Source organism: Rhinolophus hipposideros (genome assembly GCF_964194185.1).
Source record: "Rhinolophus hipposideros genome assembly, chromosome: 19".
Classification (NCBI taxonomy): domain Eukaryota; kingdom Metazoa; phylum Chordata; class Mammalia; order Chiroptera; family Rhinolophidae; genus Rhinolophus; species Rhinolophus hipposideros.
The window spans coordinates 3,915,003-3,929,947 of NC_138065.1; the positions used below are offsets into that span (position 1 = coordinate 3,915,003).

General features: G+C 44.1%; 1 protein-coding gene across 2 annotated transcripts in view; it reads right to left on the bottom strand.

Annotated features, from left to right (window-relative positions):
* SNX27 (sorting nexin 27) overlaps nucleotides 1-14,945 on the bottom strand; it is a 63,621-nt gene that overhangs the window by 4,237 nt on the left and 44,439 nt on the right. For both annotated transcript variants that reach the window (XM_081025521.1, XM_081025522.1), the window contains exons 7-11: nucleotides 12,587-12,750; nucleotides 7,169-7,258; nucleotides 951-1,100; nucleotides 557-685; nucleotides 99-158 (exon numbers count right to left, since the gene is read on the bottom strand). In XM_081025521.1, coding sequence (XP_080881647.1) covers nucleotides 99-158; nucleotides 557-685; nucleotides 951-1,100; nucleotides 7,169-7,258; nucleotides 12,587-12,750 — 593 coding nt within the window. The remainder of the gene's footprint in view (nucleotides 1-98; nucleotides 159-556; nucleotides 686-950; nucleotides 1,101-7,168; nucleotides 7,259-12,586; nucleotides 12,751-14,945) is intronic.

Here is a 14,945-nt window from a genome sequence, read left to right on the forward strand (position 1 = left end):
ACAGAGACAGAGGTGAGGGTCCCAGGGATTTGGCCAGAGGCCTGGACCTTGTAAACAAACAAAGGTGCAACAGTCAACTCAAGGTTGTTTAGAATTACCTCTTTTCTCCACTTGAGCTCACAGAACACCCTCTCGAAGCATTCATGCATGTAATTGAACTGAAAAAACAAAACAAAAGAAAACACAGCAACACTCAGTGACTTCTCAAGACCAGGCACCACAGGGCCATGCCACTGAACTCCTGCCCTCTGTCACCCAACCTTCCTCACCTGCTCTGCCTAGAACCTCCCCCGCCCCCGCCCCCATCACCACCACCACGAGGCTCATCGCCGACACTCTGGCTCCTTCTAGTGGTAATTGCGAGTCAAGCGGGCTGGGAAGCTGCCGTCCTCGTGGGGCCCCAAGGAACGACAGGAAGAACCTGGGCTCCCGACTGCAGCCAGGTTCAGATCTCAAGACCACGGCTGCCTGTGCAGCTCTCTCCACTCAGGCTTAGTTTACGGAGAATGTACGCCAACCTGCTTTCCCCAAGCACGCTTCTCCGTCTAGCACTCACATACGGTGTGAAGATTTTAACCCATCGCGGTTTCTTCTCTCCTCGGGCGTATTCAAAGCAGAAGGCCATTCCTTCCTCATCTGTATCCCATCGCTGCATCTCGTCCCATTCAAAGGCTATGACCTGGTTCTGAACCACCGAAAGCAAGGAAGTAAGAGTGAGAGCGCTGGGGAGCTCAGGCGGGATGGTTCTGAACCGGGCGCGGGAGAGAAACGAGTGGAGACGTCCACATCATTGACAGGACAGGAGTCCGCGTGAGGATGGCGAGGAGTGTGGATGCAGTGGCAGGTCCACCCCAGTCGGAACAGTCGCACTTCACTCCAGCACCGCACCCCCAGTGGGAACCAAAACACAGCACGTGGGTACCCCAGGACCCCAGCCCGCCCGTCCTCACCTCCAGCTGTCCGTCTTCAGTGCAGGCGTGCAGTTTAAAGTGCGTGATGCTGATGGCTGTGATGACGTGCCCCTTCCTCCTGGAGTCGCAGGCACAGTGGGGGAAGAGGATTTCATTGTAGCCCTCACACGTTCTTAGCATGTTGAGGTACTGGAGAACAAAAAGGAAGGGAACCCGGTGTTACTGTGGAACGGAGCCTCCGCGGAGCTACCGACATGGCACCGGAACTCAGAGAACCCTCTCACCAGCAGCCTGGGGAGCCTGTCTCTGGTCTCAGGCCCAGCCTAAGGTGGGGCAGGACTCTGAGACGATCTTTTATCCCACTTCCAACCTCCAACCTCACCCCCTTTCTCTGCTTAAAGAAAGACACACAAAGGAAGCTAGAAGAGACACTGTAAGCAGGACTCCTGGGGCTAGACAGGGCCTCACAAGGCCACTTGGCCCTCCACCTTCACTGTACCTCAGGGCTGGGAATCGAAGCTATCCTTGTAATTCAGGAAAGGGAGCAAAGGCTTCACCCATCTCTTCTCCAATCAAGTTACAATGAGCTCAGCGATGAGGGCTCAGCTACCCCAAATCTCACACTCCTATCATGTCTAAGCTGAAAGAGACTTTAAAAGCTAGTCATTTCACGGAAACGCAGAGTAATATGAGAACTGCCGAAGGCCACATAAGTGGCACAACCAGGATGAGAAACCTGGTTTAATTTGTTGGTCAAGGATCTTTTTTCTATCACCAACTAGTCCCCAAATCAACCCCACTACCCCCTGGGTCTCATGAAAAAGCATCTGGACCCAAATCAAGTGACATATATGACCCTCACAGGTACAACGCTACCACCAGAGAGGTCTGCGAACTATGGAGTCTAACTCAGTCCCTTCTCTAATTATGGCTGGCCTCTCTCACTCAACTCAGTATTTTAAGTTGAGAGGAGAGAGTAAAAGAAGACATGTGGGAAGGAGAACAGAAGAGAAATAGGGAAAAGATGATTAAAAAAGAAAAAAGACTCATGGACCTGCCCAGAGACGGCCCCCTCCCAGAGACGGCCTGGGAACAAACAAACAGCCGTGGGCCCAGCTGCATGTCACACAGGAAGAACAGGGCACACTGAGCAGCTGTGTGGAGCGCTGGCGGGAGATAAAGGCACCGCAGCCCAGTGACGTAACGAGATGGGCAGGGGCATTAGGAGACACTGGACAGCTGCCCGACCAAGAGAGAAGAAGGGACAGAGGCGCGACACAGACCCCAGGCAACCTACGGCTCTGGTCCCAATGAATGGCACCGAAGATCGTGGCTACTGCCACCAGCTACTGTCTGGAAAGACTTAACTAAGGGCCCACATAAAAAATTAACAAAGAATCCCACCCCTGCTCCTTTCCCCACGTTGGATTTATTTCTCCTTAGGTAAAATATTAGCAACTTCAAAGGGGAGCATTGCACAAGCGCAACAAGAACACAGGGGTAGGGGCAATTCAGAAGTGCCATCGTATGTCATTGCATCATTTTTCTTCTCATTTCCCCTTCTCTCCATCACCCCGCTCCACCCCTGTCACATCCTCCCTGTAGCAGTGACAAACGGGACACTGCCTGGCCCTGCTGTTGGCACCATCAGCACACTGACACCTCTGGCCACTACATTTTGGTAAACATGACAGTGACATACGTGTACTCATAAAAGAGAACTCTTCGAAGTTATGACAAGAAGCAAAGATCCGACAGGAGGCAGAGGGAGATCAAGAGCCTGGGCTTGGATCCCAGCCCGTCACTTCCTAAGTGTTGGGCAAGTTACCTGAACTAACAGGACCTACGTCACAGCCATTCGCAGGCATTCTAGGACTCAGCATAGTATTTAGTGCGCAGTGGGTATTCCATACATGATAGCTTAAAAAATCACTTTAAAGGCTCAGTGACCCTTGGCCAGAGGGCTCAACTATTTTCTCTCTCACAAAGGCCCTGTGGAATGACATATACAGAAATGACTTTTTAAAACTCCAGGGGAAACAAGCACGTGCGTGAGACAGATGAATGGCAGGAAGTTGAAAGGCGCTGAACGAAGCTGGGTAATGGGCACACGGGGGCTAAACACGCTGTCCTTTCAGCTTCTTAATGTATTGGGACATTTCTGCAATAAAATGCTAGGAGGAAAAGAGGGCCCCGCAGCCAGGCCTCCAGCACTCCGTCCGGCACCCTGGCTGTCCCCGGGGACTTTCCACGTGCTCAATAGGCAGCCAGTTCTGCTCAGAGGCTCAAGACCTCTGCTTAAGGCCGCTGGGTGGCACGCCGCCTTGACACTAGTTCTGCTCGTGTCCTTCAACAAAAATGGCTTCCATACAACACACCTGCCAAGTGCTCTTCTTTGAGAGGCACCACTACTGTTTCAAAACAGGTCCTGCCATATTCCTAGTTGCGAGTCTGACTATATAGATTTTTGTAAACGCGAGAAACAGGCAGACAAGGAAGGGTTTAGGAAAAGACATTGGAAGAGACGTGGAGCTGCGCAGATCTTGAACTCGGTTTGTGAACTTGTGTTAAGTTACTCTTCTCTGGGGACTTCCCCTCTGCCATCTGGAAACAGAGAACACTGCTGCCACCCTCAGCTCTGATGTAGAGTAAACATATGCTTTGGAGCCAGACAGAAATGGTTCAAATCCTCATCTAACTTCTGATCTCGGGTAAAAGTCTTCCTCTCTCCGTCTCTGCCCTGCTCTGCAAAGCGGGGGTGACACCTGCATGGCTGCTATAAGGAGGAAATGAGACCGTGCATACAGTGTCCCCAGCAGCCCCAGACACACAGTATGTGTCCTCCCCCTTGAATCAAAAAGCTGATTTATCCCTCCAGATTCAGGAATGTAGTCCCCGAAAGCAAAGGACCTTCAGAGGACTTCCTAATGACATAGGTTCTAAAAATAACCTGAGTGAAAACAAAGGGCACCTGTGGCCCTGGTGAAAGGACAGAGGTCAAGTTGCGATGGGGAAACCTAAGGTTTTCAGAGATCCTCGGGTCAGGTGGTATTTCTCAGCTTTAAGAGGGCATCTCTCCATTCCTGGATTTGCACAAAGCGTAAAGAGAAGAAACATTGAAGAAAGTCTTATATACGTCCACAATTTCCAAAGTGAATTTTTGTTTTCAAACAGATTTATGTAAGGGTGTGTAGCTATATATTTGAAACACAAAATTATCCTGTCCATTTTCCTTCCATATTAAATACTGAGTACTTAAATATGTATCCTAGTTACCTCCCTGATACACACACCATGTAGGTGCCGGCCCCCATCAGGCTGAGAAGAGGAAACTTACAGCATGGGACATTCTGTGACTGTTCAATACTTAGCACGACAGGTAACTACAGAAATAGGACAGTTATTAGCAGACTCAGTACTTAACACCACAACACTTCAGCGAGTGGGTGAGGTCCATTCTGGAGAACTCGCTGTTCTCTCAAACACCCTGCTGAGGGTCAAACCAGGTCTAAACCTGAAATAAGGGCTTGCGAGGAACCTTAGGAGCCAACTCTTCCAAACCCTACAGCAGTGACTCTGAAGCACCTGGAGTTTCAGAATCACCAGGGCGCTTCTGTAAAAAATCGTTGCGAAAATTCCTAGATCCTCCCCCAGAGATTCCGGCTTAGTAAATGTGAGGTGGGTGCAGACACCTGCACTGTGATTCCCACGGGTGAGCTAGGACCACACTCTGAGAAACACCAACTTTCGCATTTACTGCCTTGTGTGAAATCACTAAAAATAATGTTGAGAAACACTAACATGGAAATTTCTTATTTGTCAGTTTAACAATGGCAAAATCAGGCCACTCCACCACAAGGAAAACATGAGTCCCAAACGTCTACTGTTTGTGTGAGAGTTAAAAAAAAAGACAGAAAGAAAGAAAAGGAAAAGACCAAATCTCTCTAGGATGATTGGATTCTCAACCATCCAAATCAGATTCAATCTAACTGTATAAATAAGTAGAAAACAAAACCGTTTTTGATCACACTGGGTCTCATACTGATGGCAAAGATATGCGCTGTCCTCTGCATCTGGAGGACACGGGGAATGAACACAGAGCTTCTTTAGCTACCAAGAACTCTGGAGTATTCTGTCAAGGTTCGACTTGATAGCTGCCAACCTGAACATCCTACTTGACAGAAAAGAAAGTAGAACTGAGAAGCTTGTCGAATTTCTGAAGTTCTCACAGTGATTTGGCAACTAACTGTACTGATGGACCTAACCTTAGGCCCACCAACCATACCGAGTTACTGATGGTATCAAGACGTATGGCTCTGAAGGGTCCATCGGAGATGGAAGTTTCAATGTACTGGCCACTGAGTAAGCTGGTGTCTTTGAACACTAATACTTGAATATATGAAATTACACTTGAATACATTTCAAACTTTAGTTTGAATAATTCTTTACAATCTGTAGTATTATAAGGTTAGTACACACTTGTATGTTGGCACTAGGTTTTCAAGACAATAGAATTCCATAAATGTTTAAGCCCATTTTACACTCAATTCGAATGACCCATGGGGAAGCGTATCAATGTACCAACTGCACTCAACATTCTCAACTGGGTGATTACAGGATACAAATTTGAGTCTGAAAATGATTTCACAAGAGATTACGCTGCTTGTTAAGTTCCGACTTTCTGTATTTTGCCACAGAAGAACACACACCTATTTGTGTCTCCAGCACGTTGCAGTGTGTGTGCCTGGCACACACTTGGTGCTCAGCAAGTAGTTTTGGTTGAATGCGTACACGGAAGAGAGTGTGTCTGGGTGCTGCATGTGCAAACACCCAATACATGTTCCGTCTGTCGTGGTGTTATCAGAGGCCGCTGTGAAATCACTTTGCTTCTGGTGGCTCTGGCGCAGGTAGAGAACCGCTGCAGATGCTGATGGCCCTACAGTATTGGGCTCTTTTCACCAAGAAGCTGCGAATGTGTTGGTCAGAATCGTGCAGTAACATATGGAAGACAATGCCAGTGTCTCAAAGAACAGGTGGAAGCTGAGTTTTAAAATCCTGTCTCCCATATAGTAAAATTCCCTTCACTGAAATTCTACCAAGTTAATATACTTTTTCTATTTAAAATACTGTTTGTTGCTTATTTCAGCCTGTTGCTATGCACAACATTCGTAGATGGTTCTCTGATCTGTGGCAATTTTCTAAGGCAAAGAGATTTCTTCCTTTTCATCATATAAGTGATAATATAACTGTCCCAGCTAGACATAAGATCATGGCTGAGTTCAATGGTTGACTTGCGTATTCTTATTTCAACCCAATTAATTTAGATAGATGAACATTCCCTCATAAGAAGTGCACAGAAGGTACAAAGAAATTCAAGTGATCTATAAGAATCATTACCAATGCAATTACTGCCTAGTGTGAAATCATGAAAAATTATAATTGGAAAAATTTCAACTACATGTGAATTTGCCAAGAAAGAAATTTTAAAATGCTATGAGTTGAAGTTCTATAAGTGTTCTTTACACATTTTATTTCTGACAATTTCCACCTTTATGGCAGATACAAATTGAAAACTAATTTTGAAACATTTAAGGAATATTCTAGGCAGGCCTCTCTAAGAGAACTTCCTGTGATGATGGAAGTGTTCTATCCTAGCTGTCCAACACAGTAGCTATTAGTCACATGTGGCTAGTAAGCATCTGATATGTGGCTAGGGCATCTGAGGGAATGAATTTTAAATTTTATTTAATTTAAATAAATTTAAAATTAAATTTAAACAGCCACATGAGGCTAGTAGCTATCGAACTGAACAGTACAGCTCCAGGATATCGTACTAATCAAAAGTGTTAATAAATGTTTAAGCAACTGCAGAGGTCGAAATTGCAAAAACAAATGATTTTGCTACTGCTGGATCTCAACTAAAATAATTTCTAATGTTAAAAACCTAAATATCAATTCTTACGGAATTGTATCATGTTTAACGTTTTGCACATCTTTTGTTTTAGAACTTTTTCTATCAAAAAAATGCCATTTGGTTATTAATAATAAAGTTATATACCTATAGAGAGCAAAGTAATTTCTGTGTGCAGTACGCGGAGGAACACAGGGACTTTCTACACCAAGGTCTGTATCCCCTCCTTTTCTAAAATTAGTTAAGCCACTGACCAGGCGGCAACATCTTTCAAAACTGACTGGAACAACAGGTTTGAGAGATAAGAAGCAGCATTTCAGAGAGAGATGATGGGATGTAAACCTACCATGACCATTTTCCTTTGTTCATACAGCTTCTGTAATTGGTAGGACTTTTCCTCTGCTTTGATGTAACCTTTCTTCACGTCATCGACAGCCTGTCACCAAAACAAGGGCAGGGAAGAAAGGAATGTAAAAACCAACGTCAAGTACCTTTTGATAAAAACAGAGACACGATTTCACCATCTGAAGAACTCTTCCCACGTGGACCATCATTGTCCCCAGTGAACTCGGCCACAAGGACACATTTATGGGAATAGGTAGCATTTATGAAGTGTCTGGTATGGGCTCCAGGATGTTCTAGGCACGTGAGGAATCTGGTTTCTCAGGTTAAGAGATTTAAATTCTGGTTAACGTATATGTGGGAAACAATTAGAGGCCACTAAAAGACAGCACCTAATACTGTGGTGAAGGTAACAGTGAAGCAGCCAAACGGTGTGGTATACAGTGACACAAACAGTGGAACAGGAAGCTCACTGCTGGTTGCAGTTTTCAAGGAAGCCTTGGCTGGAAGTCAGGAAACAGGAATGGGTTTGAGCTTAAGTACAATTAGGAGACGGACCTGCCCGGTTTAAGGTGCATGGTGGGGGACAATGGAAGATAATGCTAGAGGGGTAGGTTAACAGATTAGGGAGGATCCTAAAAAGCGGTCACAGGAATTTAGACTTCCAGACAGTAGGGGGCTAAAATAAGCAATACAATTTTATTATTTTGTTTCTTTAAAAAAAGAAGATCGATTTGTATGAGTGCCATATGAATCAAGCGAAGGAGAGAATAAAGGGAGACCGACGATGTTGTGGTATTTGAAGCACGAAATGAAACAAAACCTTAAACTAGGGTGGTAGCAATGGGAGGAGAGGAAGTGATAAATCTCAGACCATGAACAGCAAAAATCCCCAGTGGGACCTGATCCACACATCATCCGCTAATTCTAAAAGAGTCCTGGTTCAGCTATATGAAATATGCACCCCTTTCCCAACCTCACTGCACCCCAAGAAAAAAATTAAAATCTAAAGGAAGGGGACACTGATCATTGGGAGGAAAAAAGGAACAAATCATTTCTCCGGGGCCCTGGCTCAGAACCTAACCTCAGGGAGTTCCTGCCAGGAGAACTCTACGCAGGCACCAGGCAGGGGATGATGTGAACTGCCGACTTCCTTAAGGTAGCAGCAATCGTTCCCCACAGTCTTTTAAGGGGAAACAGTTGCAGAACAGAATGAGTTCAGGATTGAAGTCAAAAGACCAGTTCACCTTCTAGCGCTGGCCCTACCAGTGTGCTGAGTCACTTAAGCCCTCTCAGTCTGTAAAACAAGACTGATACTCATCTTACAGGCAGACAACAAAATGAGACAACAGGTGTTAAGAGTTTTGTAAAGTATAGATAAATAGTTGTTACTGTATCATTGCTATTGGCATCGTTTAGCTGTTAAGTCCTGCCTGGGACCACCCACTCCTCCCCAGTCCTAACGTACAAACCAGGGCTCTCTTGGCACAGAGGCTCGTATGCAGAGGGCATGCGCAGTAAGAATGGTCCCACAATGACCTGGGAACCTGAACACTTCATTATTTATCACCGAAAGACTTGGCTGCTCCAGACCAAATTTAAACCAATTATTGGAAAGCCGGGAGAGAAGAAGGAAAGCAAACAACTACTGGTCTATCTATTCAGTTTCCTATGTAACAAAGTATTACTTAGCTAAGGGAAAAGACTTTTCTGATGACCAAATAAAAATGCTGTATTTATTTTGTTCCTATCCGCAATACCTAGATCGGCTTTGACTCTGAATAGCACTTAAATATTTGATGAACATTTCCCCAGGGCAGAGGTGGGTCAGAGTGAACACCTACTGCAGCTACTCTAACTGAGCTACTGGGGCAGTAAAAACCTTCTCTCCTCCCCTCTCTCATTTCTAATCAAGATTATACTGCTTGACTAGCCCTGAGTGGAAAACATAGATATCATCAAGTAGAGCCCTCTTTTTCTTAATTAAAATTGTTCTTATTAAAGTAAAACATGTACATAGTTTTAAAAAATTACTATTACTAAAAGGCTCCTAATCAAAACAGCAGTCTTCTGCTCCCACAGCCTCATTCCACAGCAGCAACTAATTTTAATCACTGTCAGCAGTTTCTTAGGATATATTCCTTCCATAATTCCCTATGTCATGTTTACACTAGTAATTCCAAACTTACCGATTTTAGACAATGTTGACTTCCTGTGTTAAAAATATTGTCTTAGCTTTCCTATACCAGCCAAGCACTCCTACCTCTTCTTCCTCCAACCTCTCAATAAAATTAAATCAATATTCAGTATTATTATAATCAATACATTATCACAAGCATGTAAATAAATACTGTTCACAACTAACTTATGTACTATATACTATGACTTCCTTTCTTGTATAAGGTTTTTCCTGATAGTAACTGCCTCACGTTTTTGTTTGTAACTTTCCATATGACTCTTTTTTCCCCCCTTCCTCTATCTACCCCCGCCTCTGGTTCAAGCCGTGTGTTTGTTTCTCAGTCTAGCTGTGTAGGATATAGCTCCCTGGCCCATGCAGGTATTAAGGGCCTTGTCACACCCCCCACCCCCGGCTGAGGCAGTTGGTCACCAGTCATGGGTCGGCCGCTCACAGCAGCTCTCACCAGCTGCCGGCCACTCACGCTCATGGTGGCACACTCACGCTCATGGTGGCTATCTAATAGATAGCCCACAGCAGCCCACAGCAGCCCACCAGCCCACCAGCCCACCAGCCCAAGGCAGCACACAGCAGCTCATGCAGACCTCCAGCTGCTCACGCAGCCCAGCTCCAGGGAGAGCTGTTGTTCACAATCTTAGCTGTAGAGGGCGCAGCTCACTGGCCCATGTGGGAATTGAACCCCAGACCTCAGCGTTAGGAGGAAGGAGCTCCAACCTCCTGAGCCACCGGGCAAGCCCTCCATGTGACTCTCACCAATTCTTCTACAATAACCAAATACCAAACTCCTCTGGCTTCATTCAAATATTTATTTTGTAAAAACTGTTGACAGTTCTCATCAGCTGTTGTCTCCTCTCTTGTTCTTTGTTCTTGCAGGTTTATGCCTTTTAAATTTCCATTACTATTATTTTAGTGAGCCTTCAGGAAGGAGCAGATTATGTGTGTTCAGTCTGCCAGGTTTAGCCAGAATTGAAATATATCCTACTATGAATTTCAGCCTTATTAATTTTAGGGAAAAAGCTCATTATCATCAGTATCTAATATTTCACCAATTCTAAGGTGCACATTTTCCACATCTCTAAAATTGGGATGCATCTTACAATCAACTATGTGTCAGTTTAATTAGTAGCTCTTTTCTCTTTCTTAGCAGTACATAAAATAGTGCATCTTACAATGGACGGCATCTTGTAATTGATGAAATATTAGCTAGTCCCACCATCAATATATGATACAAACGTAACTAAAATTAAGGGAAAAAATTTAATATTATTTTCCAAATGGCCCAATTGTTATAGTCAATCAAGAAATCATTTGAGCTCTTCTGCCGTTTGGGGAATGTAAAATAATGCAGCTGTTATGGAAAATAGTATGGCGGTGCCTCAAAAATGTATAAACAGAATTACCATAGGATCCAGCAATCCCAATTCTGGGTACCTTAAAAGTAGGATTTTGAAGAGATATTTAGACTCCCATGTTCATAACAGTATTGTTCATAACAGTCAAGAGGTAGAAGAAACCCAAATGTCCATCCACAGATGACTAGATAAACAAAATGTGATATACACATACAATGGGATACTATTATTTTGCCCTAAAAAGAAAGGAAACCCTGTCATATGCTATCACATGGTTGAGCCTTGAGGACATTATGCTAAGTGAAATAAGCCAGTCACAAAAGGACAAATACTGTGTGATTCCATTTACACAGATCATTACAGAGCTCAGCAAAGCAGTGCTAAGGCTTTACCCAGTGCAGGGCGTGGACTTGAACCAGACATTCTGACTCCTAGCTAATGATTCTTCCACTTCACCAATACAAGGAAAAATGTTCCATTCATAATTGTAATAAAAGTATAAAACACTTGGGAATTAGTTTAAGGGGCATACATGAAACATAAAACTACAGAACTTTATTTGGGGAAACAAAGGAGGAGTTGAATAAAATAGAAACATTATGCACTTTGTTGGGAATATTACATTTAATAAAAATGGTGATCCTTCTTCAGTTAAACTGTAAATTTAACAAAAACCTAATTAGAATAGTAATAGGATACTGTTAATATTATCAAATGAGTTAAAAATGTTTAAAAGGGGGGCGGACGGGTGGCTCAGTTGGTTAGAGCGCGAGCTCTGGGCAACAGGGCTACTGGTTCGATCTCCACATGGGCCAGCAAGCAGCGCCCTCCGCAACTAAAATGAAGTCAATGAGCTGCCGCTGAGCTCCCGGGTGGCCAGATGGCTCAGTCGGTTGGAACGTGGGCTTTCAACTACAAGGTTGCTGGTTCGACTCCTGCAAGGGACGGTGGGCTGCAACTAACAACAGCGAATGGACCTGGAGCTGAGCTGCACCCTCCACAACTAAGACTGAAAGGACAACAACTTGACTTGGATGGAGCTGATGAGTCCTGGGAAAAATACACTACTGTTTCCCAATAAAAAGTCCTGGAAATGTGCTCGCTTCGGCAGCACATATACTAAAAGTCCTGGAAATACACTGTTCCCTCCAATAAAGTCCTGTTCCCCTTCCCCAATAAAAATCTTAAAAATATATATTTAAAAGGAAGTACAAGAGTAAAGATAGTATTCACTATATGGCTCTGCTATAAATCTATGATTTATAGAGTCATAATAATATAAACACTGAGTATGGATTTAACAAATGTTATAATTTGCCTGTATTAAGAAGATGAGAGAGATGAAAAGGTATATGTATTACTGGGAATGGAGGATGAAACAGAGCCAAAGTCTTATCTTCTATGGTGGGAAGTGAACAGATATTGCCCGAATCTGAAAAATCAGGTAGGAGCAATATAACCAATTTCTAATAGAGACATGGAAGTACACATAAAACAAAACAAAACAAAAACCAAAGCTAAAAGAAGTGAGATGAAGATAAGTGGGGGCGACTAGTATTTTTCATAAAAACCTGTATAGAACTATTTGAATTTTATGTATGTACGATTTTGATGAAAATTTTCTGAAAAGGTTCACAGCCATAATGCTCATTTTCTGTTGTTTAGAAAAATAATAACAAATATATTTAAGCTCTAGGACATCGTCACTTCTTAAACTTATTCATCTTTTGTGAAATGAGATAGAACATCTTACAAATTTAACTAAGATCCAAGAGGCAAAGCAGGTTACCGAAGGATTCCTAGTGAATTGGGGAACAACCCACTCCATACAAACAAAGAAATCAGGCCTTTCCAGGAAGATCGATTCACCCACCTGATGAAAGAAGTAGGTAACAGCGAGGTCATTGTCATTTAAGAGGATTTCTTCTTCTGTCGTAAAAAGCCACTTTCGAATGGTCAGGCAGGTGCCTGGCACAGCTGATGTATAATTCTGGACGTACAGTTTATGAGGAAATTCATTAGGTGCCAGCTTACGTACTAAAGAGAAGACAAAAGAGAAAGCTCGAGTGAAAAGCTATGTAAGGAATTTTCCTAGTATAAACTGCAAGTAACGTGTAAAGCAGCAGATCACAAAAGGCAGGTTATCACTAACCAGCACATCTGCGTAGGTCCATCCAGGAACTCTGCCGCGGGATCACAAAATCACCATTTGGCTAGCCAAATCAATCCTTTCTAACTAGGACTCTGGCCAGTCGGACCTCGAACTGACTGAACTCTATCACCTGAATGACAGCACCTACTACAAACTCAAAACAGCCGATCCATTTTCTGGTAGTAATAGCGATGTCCACTAAGGTTCTTTAAAGCAAGCCTTGCCGCTTACCCAGCTACGGGGCATTCAGAGTCCCTCATGTGGCAATTTTCGATGAACTGCTTCTATTGTTAATAGCTGGAAGGCTCTTCCACCCCACCCCCAATCAAGACATTTATCAAAGTGCAAAGTGTCTTCTGAGTATTGTTACTTCCTCTTCTAACAATACACAAGAAGAATAAAACAATACCACTTTGATTTCCATATTGTTTTTCTTTGGAAAGACTCAGTTTTCTTTCCTTGATGTTTACTTGGTTTTACAGCACCACAAAAGACAGATTTAATATTTCACATTCTATTTATTAACTAAAGCTTAGAAAAAAGGGTAAGATTAGAATCCAAGTGTCCTGGTTCCCTAGCAATCCTTTGTAACATTTATATCTGCCTAGTTTAGACTGTAGGGAGTTGGGAAGAATAGAGAGATGGCTGCTTCAGGGGGAATCCATGTTGTTCTACTTGACCTGGGACGGCAAGGCAATCCCAACCTACCAAATCTCCCCCTTTCTGGCATGAGGAAGGCCTGAGCAGTCAATATTATCTGTAATTTCTGGCCTTTGCCCTGTGTATACATATGACGTGGAAAGGACCCATAAACTGCAGGAAATCTATGTCCTTCAGAGCAAGCACTTAGACTTCCTCCCCTTTGTGGTCTTAATGAACCAATGAGACCACCACCCCTAGCTGTTACAAAATAATATGTAAGAGAAGCTTCCTGTCACCATGCAATAAAATTTCCTAGAAAGAGGATATTTATTTACAAAGAACCATAAAGATGTGCATTAAAGCAATGGCCTTTAAGCAATTTATCTCTTTCTACCTCCTAAAACAAAAAGCTATTCTTGGCTTCCTCTCAAGATGGAGGAGTAGGTAAATGCTGTGCTTGCTTCCTCCCACGACCACTTCAAAATTACAACTAAACTCAGAACAATCATCACTGAAAACCCCCTGAAGTCTAGCTGAACAACTAAGGACATACAGAAGAAGCCACATGGAGAGTGGTAGGAGGGTCAGAGACACTGAAGATACAGCATCAAGTGTACCAGCATTTGCATCATAGGGGTACCACACCCATGTGTAACTGTTAAAAATCAGGAGGGATATTTCGGCTGTGGAGGTCCCCCCTGAGGAGCAGGGGATCCCAACCCCACATGAAGCTGTTTCCCAGCCCAGAGTTCCAGTGCCGAGAAGAGAAATCTCCACAACTTCTAGCTGTGAAAACTAGAGGGATGGTGGCTGAGTGAGATGGAGGGTGGCTATATTCCTAAACGCTCCTCTTACAGGGCCTGCACACAGACTTACTCGTTGACAGACTAGCAAGGCACCAGGGGACATATGGAGGACATATATGGGGAGGAACTGAATTGTCTGGCATCAGGGTGAGGACTTGGAGGGGCAGCTTTCTCCCAGACAGAAGTGCTGGCAGAAGCACTGTTCCTTTGTCGAGCCCTCCCCACTCCCAGTGTGCACATGCAGGCAGGCGCCATATCTGAGTCTCCATCAACCTGTCTGACATTGTTCACCCCACACTGGTGATTCCCTGAAACCTCACCCCACCCAGCTTGAGAGCCCACCCAAGCCACTTCCAGTGGCTTTTCCATACAAACAGCCTGTCTTGGCTCATGCTACAGACTTTCCTAAAATCTCTTAAAGGTTCACAAACCCCAAACAAGCAGCATCTGGCATCAGCACGCCCCATATCTCTTGCTTAGTAGCCCCAAGCCTGACACTAGAGACAGCCAACCTCAGTTCACAGCTTAGCCGCTTCCAGGGACCTCCGAGCATAGCACAGTTAGCAACCATCTGCAGATCACTTTGTAGTTCATATCAAGTGGCCCCAGGCAGGGCACAGGCAGCAGCTGAC